The sequence below is a fragment of the Lepidothrix coronata genome, unplaced genomic scaffold (genome assembly GCF_001604755.1).
Source record: "Lepidothrix coronata isolate B3197 unplaced genomic scaffold, Lepidothrix_coronata-1.0 Scaffold290, whole genome shotgun sequence".
NCBI lineage: Eukaryota > Metazoa > Chordata > Aves > Passeriformes > Pipridae > Lepidothrix > Lepidothrix coronata.
This window is the reverse complement of record NW_016690470.1, coordinates 275587-292112: the sequence shown is the minus strand read 5'-3', so window position 1 is coordinate 292112 and position 16526 is coordinate 275587. Positions and strand designations below refer to the sequence as shown.

General features: G+C 55.0%; 1 protein-coding gene across 15 annotated transcripts in view; it reads right to left on the bottom strand.

Annotated features, from left to right (window-relative positions):
• Window positions 1–15958, bottom strand: part of PIP5K1C (phosphatidylinositol-4-phosphate 5-kinase type 1 gamma) — a 50423-nt gene extending 34465 nt beyond the window's left edge. For 14 of the 15 annotated variants that reach the window (XM_017837036.1, XM_017837031.1, XM_017837033.1 and 11 more), the window contains exon 1: window positions 15352–15632. In XM_017837036.1, coding sequence (XP_017692525.1) covers window positions 15352–15628 — 277 coding nt within the window. In that variant the 5' untranslated portion in view covers window positions 15629–15632. Of the gene's footprint in view, window positions 1–15351; window positions 15633–15933 lie in introns of those variants that run through there. The other variant, XM_017837035.1, reaches the window with a different exon arrangement.
• Window positions 15959–16526: the final 568 nt, after the last annotated feature.

Below are 16526 nucleotides of genomic sequence, written 5' to 3'. Positions count from 1 at the left end.
TGGGCTGGGTCAACCAGCAGATTGAGGGGGTGGATTCTGCCCCTCTGCCCTGCTCAGGTGAGACCCCCCTGCAGAGCTGCCTCCAGGTCTGGGCCACCAACAGCAGGAGGACCTGGAGCTGCTGGAGTGAGTCCAGAGGAGGCCACGGAGATGCTCCAAGGGCTGGAGCCCCTCTGCTCTGGAGCCAGGCTGGGAGAGCTGGGGGGGTTCACCTGGAGTAGAGAAGGCTCTGGGGAGAGCTGAGAGCCCCTTGCAGGGCCTAAAGGGGCTCCAGGAGAGCTGGAGAGGGACTGGGGACAAGGGATGGAGGGACAGGACAAGGGGAATGGCTTCCCACTGACACAGGGCAGGGTTAGGTGGGAGATTGGGAAGAAATTCTTCCCTAGGAGGGTAGGGAGGCCCTGGCACAGGTTGCCCAGAGAAGTTGTGGCTGCCCCATCCCTGGAAGTGTCCAAGGCCAGGTTGGATGGAGCTTGGAGCAACCTGGGCTAGTGGAAGGTGTCCCTGCCCATGGTAGGGGGGTGGGATGAAAGGAGCTTTAAGGTCCCTTCCAACCCAAACCATTCTTAGATTTGAGGACCCGACCCCTCCCTGGACAGGCCAACACCTCCCTTCTCCCCCAGACTGGTGAGGCTGGTACCCAGGAGGGGTCCTGAGCCTCCAGTCCTCTCCTCCACTGGGGCTCTGAGAACAAATGTCCCCCAGAGCCACAGCAGCTCTGGACAGACATGTCCCTGTGCTGTGAAAATGAGGAAGGATCTCCAGGGCAAAAGCTACCGACACAAGGTGTGGGGGGTGGAGGTTAAGAAGAAATTCACATTATTGCTTCACCAATGAGTTCTTTTCTCACTGGCCTTGTTAAGGCCTCTTCTGCTCTCTGTGACTCAAGTGTTTTTGGTCAGGTGCTCCTGCTCTGCTCTAACGAAGGCACCTGAACAGATGGAACAAAACAAGCCACAATAGAACAAACTCAAAAGGTGGAGTGTGCTGCCAAAAATCGTAACTCAACGTTTCTCCTCTCCCTGGGATCCTGGCTGTAGCATGGCAGCTAGTGACTCAGCTAGCAGTTGAAAATAAGGTACCTAAAAAATAATTTAAAAATTTTAAAAAACACTTCTAGAGCTCTCAGTAGGAAATTCAAACAGGTGAGACACACAGAGAGGGCAGGAAGAGGTAACCTGGTGCCCATGCTGGGCTACAAGGATGTCTCAGTTGCATTCCACCAAGGATCAAGGACAGCCTCCTCCAGTTCAGGCAGCCACGAGCTGAAGGACAGGCTGGTTCTGGCACAGACCTGCAGCCTGCTCAAAGCTGGGGCAGGACAGCCACTTCTCCAGCCCAGCTTGGAGGACTTGCACTTGGAGGCTGAGCCAGGCATTTATTACTTCTACTTAATCAAGTGCAGCAATGGCCATTTATTTACTCACTGGGGAAGCAGATCTCCAGGCTCTGCACAGGTACGTGCCCAAAGGAAGATGTGAAAGAACAAAGAGCAAAATCCAAAAGAGCACTCAGGCTCCCAAGGTGCTGAGCAGGCAGAACTGAGGCTCTTAAGGAACCAGTTCTCCCCAACCCCTCTTAGCCCCCCTGGTGCTGAGGACCTGCAGATTTCTGGCACTGTTTTCCCTGAGGCTCAGCACACACTCGTACCCAGTGCAGCCACAAACCCCTCTGGGAGCAGTGCCAGTTTGGGATCCAGCAGAGCAGAGCCCACGGTCACGGTGCTGTGCTCACTCTTGGTGTCCTGCACTCACTTGAGTGGTCAAGGCCTCTGTGATGTGATGTTGTGGTTTCTGGGATGTGTCTGACAGCAGACTCTCATCAGGTGAAAGACAACAAATTACCACGGAGCTGAACCTCAGCCAGCTGGATCAGTCCTCTTCCCAGCTTTCCAGAGCCCCCAGCTCTTGGGCTGTGGGTCTCAGAGCAGCCCTGCTCCAGTAAGAGAGCAGAGGAGGAAAGGCATTCCCTAAACACAGGGAACTACAACTGCAAAGACAAGTGACCATCTCAGGAGGAGCCCAGTCTGGCTGCCCACAGAGCAGCCACACGTGCATTGACATCACTCCATAAGCTCCAGATGCAACCGGGAACAACTTCTCGTCTCCTGGCTCCTAAAACAGAGTCCTGAACCATGAACAACTTGAGTCCTTCTCAGGGCTTTACTCAGCATCTGCCCAACTGGGGATGCCCTTAGGAATCATGGAATCATTAAGGTTGGAAAAGACCGCCAAGATCACTAAGTTCAACCTTTACCAAAGCCCACCACGCCTGCTAAACCATACAGCAAAGTGCCACATCTGCTTGTTTTTGGAACACTTGCAGGAGTGGTGACTCCACCACTGCCATGGGCAGCCTGTGCCAATGCCTGACCATTCTTTCCATGAAGAAATTTTCCCCAATATACAATCTGAACACCCCTTGGCACAACTTGAGGTCTTTTCCCCTTGTCCTGTCCCTTGTTCCCCGGGAGCAGAGCCCGACCCCCATCTGGCTTCCCCCTTCTGTCAGGCAGTTGCAGAGCCAGAAGGTCACCCCTGAGCCTCCTTTTCTCCAGGCTGAGCCCCCCCAGCTCCCTCAGCTGCTCCTGCTGCTCCAGACCCTTCCCCAGCTCTGTTCCCTTCTCTGGACATGCTCTAAACCCTAAATGTTTCTTGTTGTGAGGGGCCCGGAACCGACCCCAGGATTTGAGATGGAGCCTCAGCAGTGCCCAGCACAGGGGTACAATCACTGCCTTGGCCCTGCCAGACGTATTATTCGAGCCAGCAGCACAGAGTGAACTTCAGTTCAGCATTTCTGAACCCAGAATCTCATGGGTTCTTTAATACTGTTTGCTAAGACTTCAATAAAACCAGAAATGAATTTGTTCCCCTGAACCAGAACACTACAAGGCTGGATCAGCCAAACGCGCTGCCACTGACCTGCAAAGGAAGGGGGGAACCACACAATCTGCTCCTGTGTTGGGAGAGAAACAGAAGCCACAGCCAGGCACAGACACATCAAATGTTCACTGGGAAAAGCGTCTCCAGGAGAACACCCAGACTCGGGCTCGGGTTCTCCTTCCAACTGCCAGCTTTCTGATTTATGGTGGTGGGGGGGTTGTGGGGTGGGAGAAAGAGAGAGAAGGGAAGTGGTGACACTGCCCAACACCGACCTAACTGCTCTCAACAGGGAGTAGAGGATCCCCCGGGCTGACATGGGCAGTCCCATGGCTTAAACTCAACATTTCCTGGCTCCCCACTCAGTAATCTCCTTCCAGACCAGATGGCTCAAGCCTATAGCTCTGTCCCCACCGAGCAGTGGGGCTGCCCCTGCCTCAGCAGGGAGCCCTGGGAGGCCTGAATGGGGTTGTTTTCACAAAGTACAGCAGAAGGAAGTTGGGAGGCTCAGAGCTGGTGCAGGGGCTGTCCATGGGAAGAGGAGAAGGCAGGTGTGATGAAGCAGAACCACCCTGCAGGTACTGCAGCCCCTTTTAAGGTGGGGCCTCACCAAGCTTTGCAGTTTTGGATGGGGCTTCTTGGCTTCCTCTTCACCAAAATGGGTGCACTGGTTTTGCCAGAACTTAAAGGCAAAGGTTTGGAGACCATTATCTTGGCAAGTCAAAAGCAGGAGCTCTAACAGAGAACATGAAATACCAGGCAGCACTTACCACTTCTGCCTGCAGTATATCCCTTTTCCCTTTAGATGAGCAGCTGCCATTCAGACACATCTTATCCCTCCCTCCCACAGGTCCTGAATTAAGTCATTTTTCACCCACCTCACCCTTACAGAATAAGTTGTTTTTCACCCCACCTCACAGCAAAACTTGCATTTAAATTTCACTTCTTCAGCTGCTGTAAAAACCCACCTCGTTCCTCTAGGTTACAGTTCGCTTTTCATGCTGGGCCCTTCCAGCCTCCTTGCACTCCCAGTTTTCAGTTTAGAAAAGATTAAAAATAAATCCAATCTTTGCGTTTTAAAACCTGGGAGTTTGGGAAGCCACAGCATCTCTCTGAGATTGTTATAAACCTTAAATCGCAATCCCTCGTGCATTCCAATCCATAAAAAACCAGAGCTTGCACATATTAAACCAAATTCCTCCCAAATTGCCACTTTTCTCATTTTCTTTAATAAGCATTTTCTGGCATTATCAGTCCAGAAGCCTCTTTCTCAAAAGAGTGTCCCAGATAGTTAATCCACCAGTGACTCCTGCCCAATATCAAAATGAAAACAAACATTCAACCCTCTGAGACTACTGAGGAGAAAGACTATGTCAGCATTTCTCTTCCATCAAAATTAATTTAAGCCTGAAGAGATGTCGGGTTGAGAAGTATCCTGGAATTAAAGAACCCTGTATGCCTGTCAACCAGTGTGAGGCTGCAGCCTGACCTCGAGTCCTGGGGACAGTTTTGGGGACACAATTTAAGAAGGATCTAAAGCTGTTGGAGGGTGTCCACAGAGCTGGGGAAGGGTCTGGAGGGGAAGGGTCTGAGGAGCAGCTGAGGGCACTCGACTGGTTCAGCTGGAGCAGAGGAGACTGAGGGGAGACTCCTCGGGGGCTGCAGCTCCTGCCCAGGGGAGGCGGAGGGGCAGGGACTGAGCTCTGCTCTGGGACCAGGGACAGGACCCAGGGAAGGGCTGGAGCTGTGCCAGGGGGGTTGGGATGGATCTCAGGGAAAGGTTCTTCCCCCAGAGGGTGCTGGGGCACTGCCCAGGCTCCCCAGGGCAGTGGGCACGGCCCCAAGGCTGCCAGAGCTCCAGGAGCGTTTGGACAACGCTCTGAGGGACAGGGTGGGATTGTTGGGGTGTCTGGGCAGGGCCAGGAGTTGGACTCGATGAATTACAGGCAAAAAAAGCGTTAAATTAAGCAAAGGGAATTATTAGCCTTCCGGATTTCAGCTCTTATCACTGAACGAAAGTCCTTACCAACACAAAAATCACCTCATAATGTGCTATTTAAACCCCAAATAATCCCCACCTGTTAGGCCAAATTGAAAAACTGGGCCTTATTTCTGGATTCCACCTCAGCAAGTGCCTGTAACTGAGCATGTCATTAGTAGTGACAAGCACAGCTTCGAGACTTCAGCTTCATTTTCTGCTCTCTCTGTTCCAGCTTTGAAGTCAGGGACTATTTTACATCTCTATAGTTTGCATTTCTGCCAGCGAATTCTCTGCTGTTTTGTACACTGCCCCCGTCAACATGCAGCAGCCAGATGGAGAGAGCAGCACCCAACACGTACAGAGAGGAGGAAAACTGTCATTTTGCAGATGATACTCAGCTAAAAGTGACATTTAGAGAGAAGACAAGCGGTTTCAGGTATTACATCTGCCCTCCCCGCTGCACGTGGGACCGAGCACACCACCCCTTCCTCCTGGTACAGGGATGCTGAACCAGCTACACCAACAGAAGCTGTGGAATCAGGAAAGCAGAGAGAGAACAAAGTTGCACATCAGCATCCAAGTGGAGTGACTATGCCTGCTGAAGTGCTATCAGCACATTCAGGGAAGGAGCACTCAGCCAGAGGAGGATTTTAGCCAGCTGCCTCTCTTCAAAAAATGCAGCAATGGACAATTTTGCACTGAAAAATCCAGAAAATCTGGTCCATCAGATGTGCAGAGAACCCACAGAAAGAAAACTACTGCAGCATCTTTGTCATCAGCTGCTGCATCCTGCCCACACCAGAGGCTTTGGCAATAATTCCCTGTGCCTCTGCCCAGGTCACGGAATGCACCAAACACGACATGGCAGCACGAAGACGTGGGCACATTTTCCCTGATGTTTTAGAGCAATTAACAAAGTCCATCCCTTCTGCCTTGCCTAGGGCTCTTCCCTCTCTGCCCACTGACCCATGTGGTAAATACCACCAGTGTCACAAAGCCAATGTGAGCCCCAGCTCCCAACCCTACACTCAGAAGAGAGTGGTGAATCCAGCGGGAAGACCCGACTGGTGGCCGTGGGAGGCTCCAGATCATCACCTTCATTTTACTTTGTACAATGCACACTTGTGTTTCTAGGCCTTATGCCAAGCCTGAAGGTTTTTCTTCAACCCCTCAGTTCTTCAGAACCTCAAGTAAAATCAATGGACACCAGAGGTGTGCTGCCCCCTCTGTGGGATCCATTTCAGTAATGAACTGAGTGGGCTCCAAGAGCAGGAACCAGCCATGTCCCATCTCAGTGACCCCCCAAGATCTGTTGACAGAGCATGTGAGCAGGACACACTGCTGCTGGTGCTTCCATCACTGATGTGCACGTGGCTGAGATCACCTGAACTCTGCCAGAGCTCAAGAAGTATTTGGACAACGCTCTCAGGCACAGGGTGGGATTCCTGGGGTTGTCTTGTGCAGGCCAGGAGTTGGATTTGAGGATCCTTCTGGGTCCCTTCCAACCCAGGACATTCTATGACTCCCTGGTTTCAGGCACTGCCGCCTGCTGGGAGCACTGCAGGACTTTGGAGATGAGTCTTGAGCTCTGGAAGGATTTCATAAAATCTCTCAAAACTTGCCAGTTACATAAAAATACTCCTCAAGTGCTCTGAACCCTTTGTGGGCTGTATTCACGCACCAACCCAAATTGCTCCCACTCAAGTTGCTCAAACTGGTGTCAAGTGGCCTTAATTACCTGAGCTCAGACAGCCCTGAATGAGATGAAAATCCACATGGAGCCTGTCTGAGCCGACTGAATCACCAGAGAGCTGACAGGACCAGCACCAGAACAGTGTCTGAAGCAGTGCAGTGACTGCAGCTGAGGAAAAACCAGGTAAATACCTACAAGCTCAGGAGGATGCTGTTAATTTGTCCTTTAAACAGAATCACAGTTCCACCCACGAATCAGGAATTCCACCCTAAAAAATAACTGGGAACACCTTGAAGCCATACATGTCATGCACAAAAACAACACTGCTCTGTCCTACTGTTGGAGAGCTTTATTTGATTTTTTTGGCAGGCAATAAAAGAGAAGCCTGCCTAGGTCACAGGATGCTCCACAAGTAGACAGCAGCAAGGCGAGGGTGGTCCCACCTCACCATCCCCTGCAGCACATGGCCGGGATGTTCTCCCATCCCACAGGAAGGGGAGGAGGGAGAACAGATTAAGGTGACCTACATTACTCCTACTTTAAATACACGGGAGAATTGCTTTTATTCTCCCTACCCTATTCCTCCCTGGCCTTGCTGCCCCATGAGGGTTGGCAGGAACCCTCTGCCCAGGTGGCACACACCACCATGGGGTGCACCCAGCCTTAACCAGGGAGGCAGAAAGCAAGTCTGGGCATCAAGCCTGAACTCACAAGAGACTGATTTTGCAAACGATCCTGTTTTAATGGAGATTACGCTGGTTTTGTGTCAGTCCTCAGCTCCATCAGGTTGTGCTTCACTGGTCTCAGTGGTCACCTCAGCCCCTGGAGATCTGGACTTTCATGTACTTGGGGTGACAGCAACTGAGAATGGCAAACTCCAAAGGGAAGAAAAAACTAAATGGCAATTTAAACAACATCTTGTCAGGCAGCAAGTGAACAGGCAAAACAATCTTGACTAATTCTACCCTTGCAGAACCACAACATGGTCACCAACACGGTCTCACACATCCAAGACGCCCATTTTGGGGGGCAGCATCCTGATGTGCCCAGAGTTTGGGTCACACTAAGGACAGGCTTCCAACACCGGCCCTGCCAAATGACTGTGAACTCAGCTCCCCGGTCCCAAAAGCAGCAGATCTCCTTGCCTCCTACGGAAAAAACATGAAACAGCTGCGGAATTACTCTGATTTACTAAATTCAGTGAAGGAGTAGAGACCCGACTGGCTCCCAGCCCAGCACTCCCTTTCCTCTGGGAGCTGGTTGAGGTCAAAGCGCTACCAGATCTTCTGGAGAAGACATTAGGAGGTGTCTGCCACGGCACAGGAACACAGACAACTTGAATGGGAAGAGTCAGCAGTTTGACAGAGCTTTGTCAGAGAAAGCATCACTGGGTTTAAATGAAGAGTTAACAACTACTTGGGCTACACAGACCCTCGGAGCACAGGAAACTCATTTTGCAGGAGCCACCCACCCCATGTGAGAGCTCCAGAGGAATCAACGGGACCCCGGCACGTCCAGAACATGGGCAGGAAAGCCTTAACGGTGGCAGCTGGAGCACATGGCAAAGGCTGGATCAAACCTCAACCCCTGCATGGCTGGCAGAGGTGGAACATTGTGCAGTAAAGGGAAAAGCAGCGTTTGAACTCAGTGGAGTCTCACGGGCACTGAGCTCCCCACCGGCCTCGGTGCCACCGTCCCAGCAGCGCTGCTGTGTTTTAATGACCACAAACAAGGCAAAGCTGCCCTCATCTTGTAATCCATTAATTCCTCCCAGTATAGGAGACTGAGCTGTTTCACCCAGAACAAAGGCACTGCTGCCTGTGCTGTTCCCATGCTCAGCTAATCTCCAGGCCCTTTCAGTCGCAGATGTGGACCTGCCCAGGCTGGTCTTGTGACAAACCCCAGGCCGTGACCTGGTTCCCTTTGCTGGATCAACGAGTGCCTTGGGCAGCAGGAGCAGCTACAGGTGTGCTCCTGGAACGTGGGCCCTTGCCTTCCAAACACTCCTCATGCAACGGGCAGGTCTGCAATGATGGAAGTGTCAGAGAAGCAAACAGCTGGTTTCCAACTTCTCTTTTCTCCCAGGAAGTCTTTCCCACCCCTTCCAGTGACAATTTCTGCAAAGAGAACATGCAGATACTGCTGATTACACAGGACATGATGACCAGGCCCTCTCGCTGAGTCTGCAAACCATTACAGGCAGTGGCTGGACATGGTGAGGTTTGTTTTCTGCAGCTCCAGATCCAAAGGCTGCAGAGCTGAGCAGTTATCCAGAGGGACAGCTCTTCTCACAGGCATCTGCCAGAGATGCATCTCTAAAGAACATGCCATCTCCATGCTATAAAATAACACTGCTGCTCTTCACACATCAACTACTCCAGCCTGTTTCTGTGTCACAGCAAAGACAGTAAGAGAACCCTTCACATCACACACTGACTCCCTAGTTGTACACTTTTCTGGTTTTTAAACAGAATTAGAAAAAGAGCGCTGGGTTTGCTGCATCCAAAGAAAGCTGGAAGAGAAGCAAAGGGGTAGCTCAGAGTGAAAGACTCACAGCCTCTCCTAGAGCCTCTCCCACCATGGTTTGTGGTGACCAGCAGCATCGGCCAGGCTGTGAACACCCGGGGCAACCCAGCATGTCAAAGGCTCCAGGTTCCCTACCCACCACAGCACATCTCTGACTCAGCCTGGGTTATTCACCACAAGCCAGTGCCAAAACCCACACGTAAGCTGGGGAAGCCACAAGAACACACGATGGGAGAAGACGACGCTTAATTAGGGGTTGACAGCATTTTCTGCTAAATATGTGGGTGAGGAGACGAAGTGACAGAAAAGCTTCTCTGATCACTTTTAGCTTTTTAATTACAGAAAACGCTTCCCAGAAAGTCCTGAGGTTAACTCAGCTATTGGCAACACTGAAAAACTCAAACAAACAAGTGCCAGGCTCCTGAGGAACTGAGACCTACCTAAAGAAGGCAAAGCCCCAACCTCACCTTATGATCACTGGCTCGTGCAGGGCTCTTGGAGAGGCCAGGCTCCCCCTCCAGGGACTCTGTCTGTGAGCCACCCGGGGAGGAGGTGGAGAGCCTGGGAAAGCCAGCAGATGCTTTTCCTTTGGCACACACTCCCCATGCGGGCAGGTGAGCAACACCCAGGCTCTGCTGACACAGTCCCTGGTGATGAGGATCAAGACCAAACCCACTTCACAAAAGCCATGACTTTGGTTTTTTACATGACCCTCTTCTTTCTGGTGCTTTTGCTGTCTCATTTCAGCATTAAACAGCCTTTGGCTTCCAGGCCCTTGCAGTGCCTTGATTTCCCCCTCTGCTGTGCTCCCGTCTTTTCCAGGCCATATGGGCATTCCCGTGGTGGAACAGCCATCACCCTCGTGAGGGGCTCCTCCCAGCACGTGTCCTCATCCCAGCATCCTTCCTATTAGAGGAAAACACAAGTGGCTGTACACACACCCTCAGCAGGCAGCAAACACCCAGAGTGTGCTTGGCCGGGAGTTCTGCTTTGCCAGGCTTACAAAAAAACAACAGTATTTTGCTCCTTTGAGTTCCTGCACTTGCCACAGATGGATTTAGAAATGGCAAAATACCATGAAGATGTGTGTGTGTGTGTGTGTGTGTATATATAACAGTAGCTACTTATTGGAAATCCACACCAAACAACTGGGGCTTTGCACCTGCATAATGTTTCAAAATAGCTTCTGATCAGTCAGTCTGTCTGATGTGAACATGCCCAAGAACATAATTTCTTAGTCACAAGGCGACCCAGCCTGCAGGCCTGGGAGAGGGCTGAAGGACAACAACACTGTCACTGGGTTATTAAACAAATTAAAGGGGCCTATCAGAGGTCTTGGCTGGAGACTTGAAAAGACTTAATAGGAAAGAAAACACCCCACTTCAGCCATCTCCTGCTGTTCTGCTGCTATTTATGAGTTTCAAGGCCAGACTGGATGGGGCTTGGAGCAACCTGGTCTAGTGGAAGGTGTCCCTGCCCATGGCAGGGGGGTGGGATGAGATGAGCTCCCTTCCAAGCCATTCTGGGATTCTATGATTCAAACATTCACAGTCACTCCTCTCCCCACACACGGATCTTTAACAAAAGAGGTGCCAAGGCCTCTGTGTTAAACCAGAGAGCGTGTCCAAAAACCAGCAGCCTGCTCTGATACCCACTGCCCCCATCAGCTCCCCGGCACCTCAGGCTCTGGGTGAGAACCAGGAGGGTACACCCATGGGATCAGACCATCCAGGAAGGCAGGACCCACTTTGGTTCCTGCTTTCCTGCAGCCAGGATGGAAGAGGGAACATCTTCTGCCAGTGACACCACGAGCAGCTCTGTCTCCACGCTGCTGGAGGGAGCACTGAGTGTTCACTCCCACCCAAGCACAGCCAACACTCCTTGCACTGGGATTAGCAAACATTTCTCACTTTCACTCTGCTTCTGACATGCTACAGTGCAGTGCAAAAGGTGCAACAGTTTCTGATTTTTGAGTCACAAGTTAATGATCCCCACATAACACCTGCAGTTCCCACATGCACAGCTGAACTGACCTCATGCCAGCAGGTCCCAGTGAACACAGGGTACCACATCCATGTCAGGGGTGAGGCACCTGCCAGGAGTGGTAGATTAATCGTGGTAAAGGGAATAAGCTTGGCAGCCCAAAAGGATGGATAGGAACAAACAAACATGACAAAGCTGAAGCAGCAAGGGATGAGAAGGGCTCTCGAGTCTTTGTCAGGGTATCACACAGCTGTGGCAGGACTATTTCTGGACTCGACTGGTGCCGACTCAAAGATGGGTCCATGAAGGAAGAGAGTGCTGGAATTCCTGCTGCTGCTTTTCAGGCTGCAACCACCTTATATGGGAAAACCATATTTATTAAGATTGTCATCTGGCAAGAGCCCATAATGGTCATGTCAGTGAATCACTTCAATAGTTCCCAAATTATGCTCATAGTGAATCCATTCAGGTCATTCCCTGAGGAGCCCTTCTGGAGAGGCCCATGAGCCTCCCAAGTGGGACGTGGCAGTGGCAGCTCTGCCAGGCCCAGCCCCAGCAGTGGTGGAACAGGCTGTTACACACAGGTCAGTGCCAAATGCTGGTTAATGAAAATTAGATTAATCACTCCCTGCCCTGCGTTCCTGGGGACTCGTTCTCCAGCCTGTCCTGACACGGATACCGACGGGCTCAGCACCCTCCGGGCAGTGCCCACATCTCCCTGCCCTTCCCAGCTCCCAGGCCCATCATCCCAGCTTCCCTGTGTGCTTCCAGCTGATTCATATCTTAAAGAACAATTAATTTGCCAGAACAGCCTGAATTCTATTTCCATTGCCTTCCTCTTTCCCTGCAGCTGAGCTGCGACTTATTGATTGTGAAGTAACTGCAGGGTCTTTAAGAGTTCAAGGCGCGGGGTGTTTTTCTGCCTGTTCCTGCCTGGCTGACTCCCTCTGTAATCATCCTTGCCAGCACCATTTCACGGCACACAGGCATGTGACATCAAACTAAGCTGTGAACCATAATCATGCTGGGGATGATGTTTACATTTGATTTTTCCTCAAGCTGATAAGCTCTCTCCAATTTCCCCTCTCCATCCCCGTTGGTATGGATTGAACTGCTTATGCCCCACAGGGTGGAATTCTTCTCTTATCTCTAATCTGCTCACTGGAAAAATTGCTTCCAGCCACCCTTCAAAAGTCACTTCAAAGTTATCACTGTGAAGGGGGAAGAGCTGCAGTACCCTTCCTGGGCTGTTGCAATCAGCACTCTCCCAGTGCTTTTTGGAGGTGGCCACAGAGGTGCCACCAGCACACCTGGCTGGGGCTGGGATCTGCACTTCGCTCCTCCAGCTCCAGGGACAGCAAGACAACTGTCCAACACGAGTGTAAATCCTTGTTAAATCATTTCAGGTCCCTAAAGCAGAGGAATCCAACCCTGAAGAACACGTTGGAGGCGTCTGCCCCAGCTCTGGGCCACAAGTGATGGGCAGAGAGCAACCTGTGTAACAAGAGACCTGAGTGATGGAAATAAGTCCAATGTCAGCTTTACCTCCCCATCAGCCTGAGAATTCCCACTTTAGCAAGGAGATGGAGGAGACCAGCTCTGCTGTCAGTTTTGCAATAACAGCTCTTGCATAACTTGACCCCCCCCCTTGGAAAAAAGGAGGTTTCCAGACCCTCTGCCTCCAGCTGCACCCAGGTAGAGGGGATGGGGATGTGCCATCTCCTCACCCAACTGTTCCTGTGCTTGAGGCACCACAGCCTGAACAACCCCACACACACACACTGTGTCTCTGCTCCTGCCAACAGCTCACCAGAACCCAGGAACAGCCCCTTACACTCCCTGCAGCCACTTCCCAGGGCATGAGGGTGCACATTCAGGGAGAAGGCACAGCAGACATTGCACCCACTTGATTTTTTGAAATTTGCTTTTCAAACACGGTTGGTCACAAAACTTTTTAAAACCTCAAAGCCGAGGTCTCAGAAAGTGATGAACTGGGCCTCTGTGTTCATACATGAGCCCAGCTGCTGGCACCAAGTGAGGTTTGGTCCCTCAAAGCATGAGATTTCCAAAAGTTCCTTTCAGAACACTCTCTGTACCTTAAGTCATACTACTGCCAAGGTTTTCCTGATTCAGTCCCTCTCCTCCATCCAGTTTTGCTCCTGTACCAGACTAACTGGCTCCCTTTGATATTTACTGAGTGCTTGGGGAAGGTCTTTGCTGACCTGACCCACAGTCAGGATTAACCCTGTCAGGTTTTTCAGTCAGAGCACAGCACACACCACCCCTCTCTCTGGATTAACCCCTCACCTCCATTCAGAGCACAGCACACACCACCTCCTCTCCAGCCAGGAGCAGGTTTCAGCTGTGCTGGTGACCTTCCATCAGCAGCACAGGCAGGCAGAGTGGTGAGCACAAGGCGAGCAGCACGAAGCACCTGTACAGGTGTGTCATGAGCACTTCAGCACCTCCACCGCTGCTCCAAACAGCAGCAAAGGCGCCAGTGCTGCATGTGCTGAACAGGGTTTGTCACCCAGTTCAGACCAGGGAGCGCAGTGACGGCCCCAGACCCACAGCACAGCCCCCCCCCACCCCCGTGGGTGCAGCTGTGCCTCTGCACACCCCGCCAAGGGCCACCTCCATCCCTGGGGGTTTTGCTCTCCTCCAGCAAAAAACACTCACGGGCTGCCCTGCAGGTTGTCCCCAGCCCCCCGGGAGCTCCGGCTGCAAGTGCGGCTGAGGCCAAGTGACACAATTTGGACGCTACCCAAGTGAGGAGTAAAAGCAACCTGACTCCAGAAATCAAAGCTTCGGTGAGGTTACTGGCTCCGTTTCATCTTTTTTTACTATCAGCGTAAGGTAAGACAGCCCACAGGTTCATAAATTCAGATTTACTTGCTCAGGGAAGAACGAAAACACACGCTCCTTGCTTAAACCCCTGCTGAGCAACAGTCTCCACAGACACCTTGTCTAGTCCTGAGCTACAACCCTCTACCCTCCCTAGAAACAGAAAAGTGACAAAGAAATCAGAAGGACAATGTTTTAATTGTTCATTGGTGTCCCTGCCCATGGCAGGCAGGGTGGAACAAGGTGGGCCTTAAGGTCCCTTCCAGCCCAAATGGTTCTGTGACCCTGATCAGCAAGAGGTTCCCTTGGCATCACCAGCCAACCTTCACTGCGCTGGGAGAATGCTCCCAAAAAGAGGAGAGGGTGGGCGGGAGCACAGCGAGCAGCCTTGGGAAGGTTGGCTGCACACTGCCAGCCCCTCATTTCCTTGCAGCATGAGGAACCGCTGGGACGGCCGGGGACACCTTCCCTTCCCCTAAACCTCCGCATCTCACCCAAAATCACACGTCACACACACACACACACACACACACACACACACACACGGTGCGGGGATGGCGTCTGTGAAACGAGCACGGCTTCCACCGTGATGAGGTTGTTTTCGGAAGATCTGATGATGCTCATTTAAAGGCCTGACGACGCAGGGATCGCTGTCACCCCACAGCCAAACGCCGTGAGCATCCCCCGGGCTCGGCAGGTGCCCGGAGCTCCGTGTCAGCCCGGCAGCGGCGGGGACATCACGCGCTCGGCTCAGCCAGCGATCCCGAGGCTCTTAATGAACTAGAAATAATTAGGCAGCAGCAGAGGCGGGGGCAGGTGCACAGGCAGAGCCCCACGGATCCATCCTGCCGCTCGAGAGCCCCCAACCTCCTGCCAATGCCGCTGCCAGGGTCAAGCCCACTCTGGCCACTGACAAATGGGACCCACCCCCGCTGCTCAGGCCCCCACAGCAACCCGGGGGCCTGCGAGCGCCCGAGGCCCAGCCCCGAGCAGGGAAGGGGCAGCACGGCCCCGCCACGGCCCCCCCAGGATCGGTACCGGGAGCAGTCCCGGAGCCGGGCGGCCTGTGCCCCGCACGGTGCTCCGGGGGTCGCGGCTGCCGCTCGCTGCTCCAGGACAGCCGGGGCAGGGGGACGCGGGGAGCCCATCCCGGCCCCCTCCCCGATCCCCCCCGGCCCCTCGGGAGTCCCGGGCCGGGGGCGGAACCATCCCCGCCCTGGGGGGGGAAAGCGGCGGTTGGACGGAACCACGCGGTACCCGGGGGGGCGCTCTCCGGGCAGGGGGGGACTGGACCGAACCACTCCAGGCGCCCCGCGGGGGCGCCCGGCCGGGGGTACGGCTGGGCTGAACCACTGCGGGCCGGCGGGGGACATGGGGGGACATGCAGGGGCCCGGCCGGGGCTGGGGACGGGCGGGGGCGGCCCCCGGTGCTCGCAGCGCGTTACCTCCTGACGCGTCCGGTCCCCCCACGCCGGCCTCCGGGGTGATGGCACCGGCACCCGCCGCGGCCGAGCCCTCCACCTCCTCGGGCAGCTCCAGCTCCATGGCGGCCGCGGGCAGGCCCAGGCCCGGGGCAGGACAGGCCCCGGACAGGCCCGTGCCCGCCTCCGCGCTCCTCCCGGCTACCGGCCGCGGCGCGAGGGACCCTGGGAGCGGCGCGGACCATGGAGCGCGGGAGGTGCCGCGGCTGGACACGCCCCGCCAGCACCGGAAGCACCACATGGCCCTTCCGCCGGCTTTAATTGCGATGCAGCGATGGGCTGTCGCGGTCACCGGCGGGCTGTGGGGCCCGGCCGGGCGGGCGGAGGGGGCCGGCGCCGGGGCCGGGGCCGGGGCCGCCGCACCGGGAGGGAGCGGCCGCGGCCGCGGCCCCTCCGGCGGGCGGGGGGGCCTGCGGTCACTATGGCAGCGGGGGGGGTCGAAATCGCCATGGTAACGGGGGCGGGGCCTGCGGTCACCATGGCAGCGGAGGCGGGGCCGGCAGGTTGCCGTGGCAGCGGGGGCGGGGTGGTGGGGGCGGGACTCACTGGTCGCCATGGCAGCGGAGGCGTGGCTATGGCACCGAGGGGGCGGAGCTAGGCAGAGAGGGGTGGGCCCTCTCTGTCGCCACGGCAGCAGGGGCGGGGCTCCGACGGGGCGTGGCCCTGAAGGGGGCGTGGCCAGCCGCGGAGCCCGCGCCCCCGGTCCCGCCGCGGTGCCGGTTCCCCCGCTCTGTCCCCGCGGCACCGGCGCCTTCTCGAGGCTCTCCCGTTGCCGGGCACCGCCTCCCCGGCCTCCGCCTTGGCGGGAGCCGCGCTGTCCTCCGGGGCTGTGCTGGCCCTGCCGTGCACCGGGCCCCGGACACGCTCCCTCCCCCGGGGCCGCCGCTCCGCAGTCCGGGCCGGGTCCGGCTCCTCCCGGCCCCGCGGCACCATCTAGTGGCGCCGCCCGGCTCGGGCCCTGGCCAGCCCCGGGGCGCGGGTCAGCCCGGGCTGGCCCCGCCGGTTCTCCCGGCCCCGGGGCCACGCGTGTCCCGGCGGGGTCAGCCCCGGCTCGGGGGCAGCGCTGGAGCCACCGGCGCTAATGATGCTGCTCGGCGGCGCCGGTCCCCGCCCCAGGGGCTCTCGGCTGCGGCTGGTCC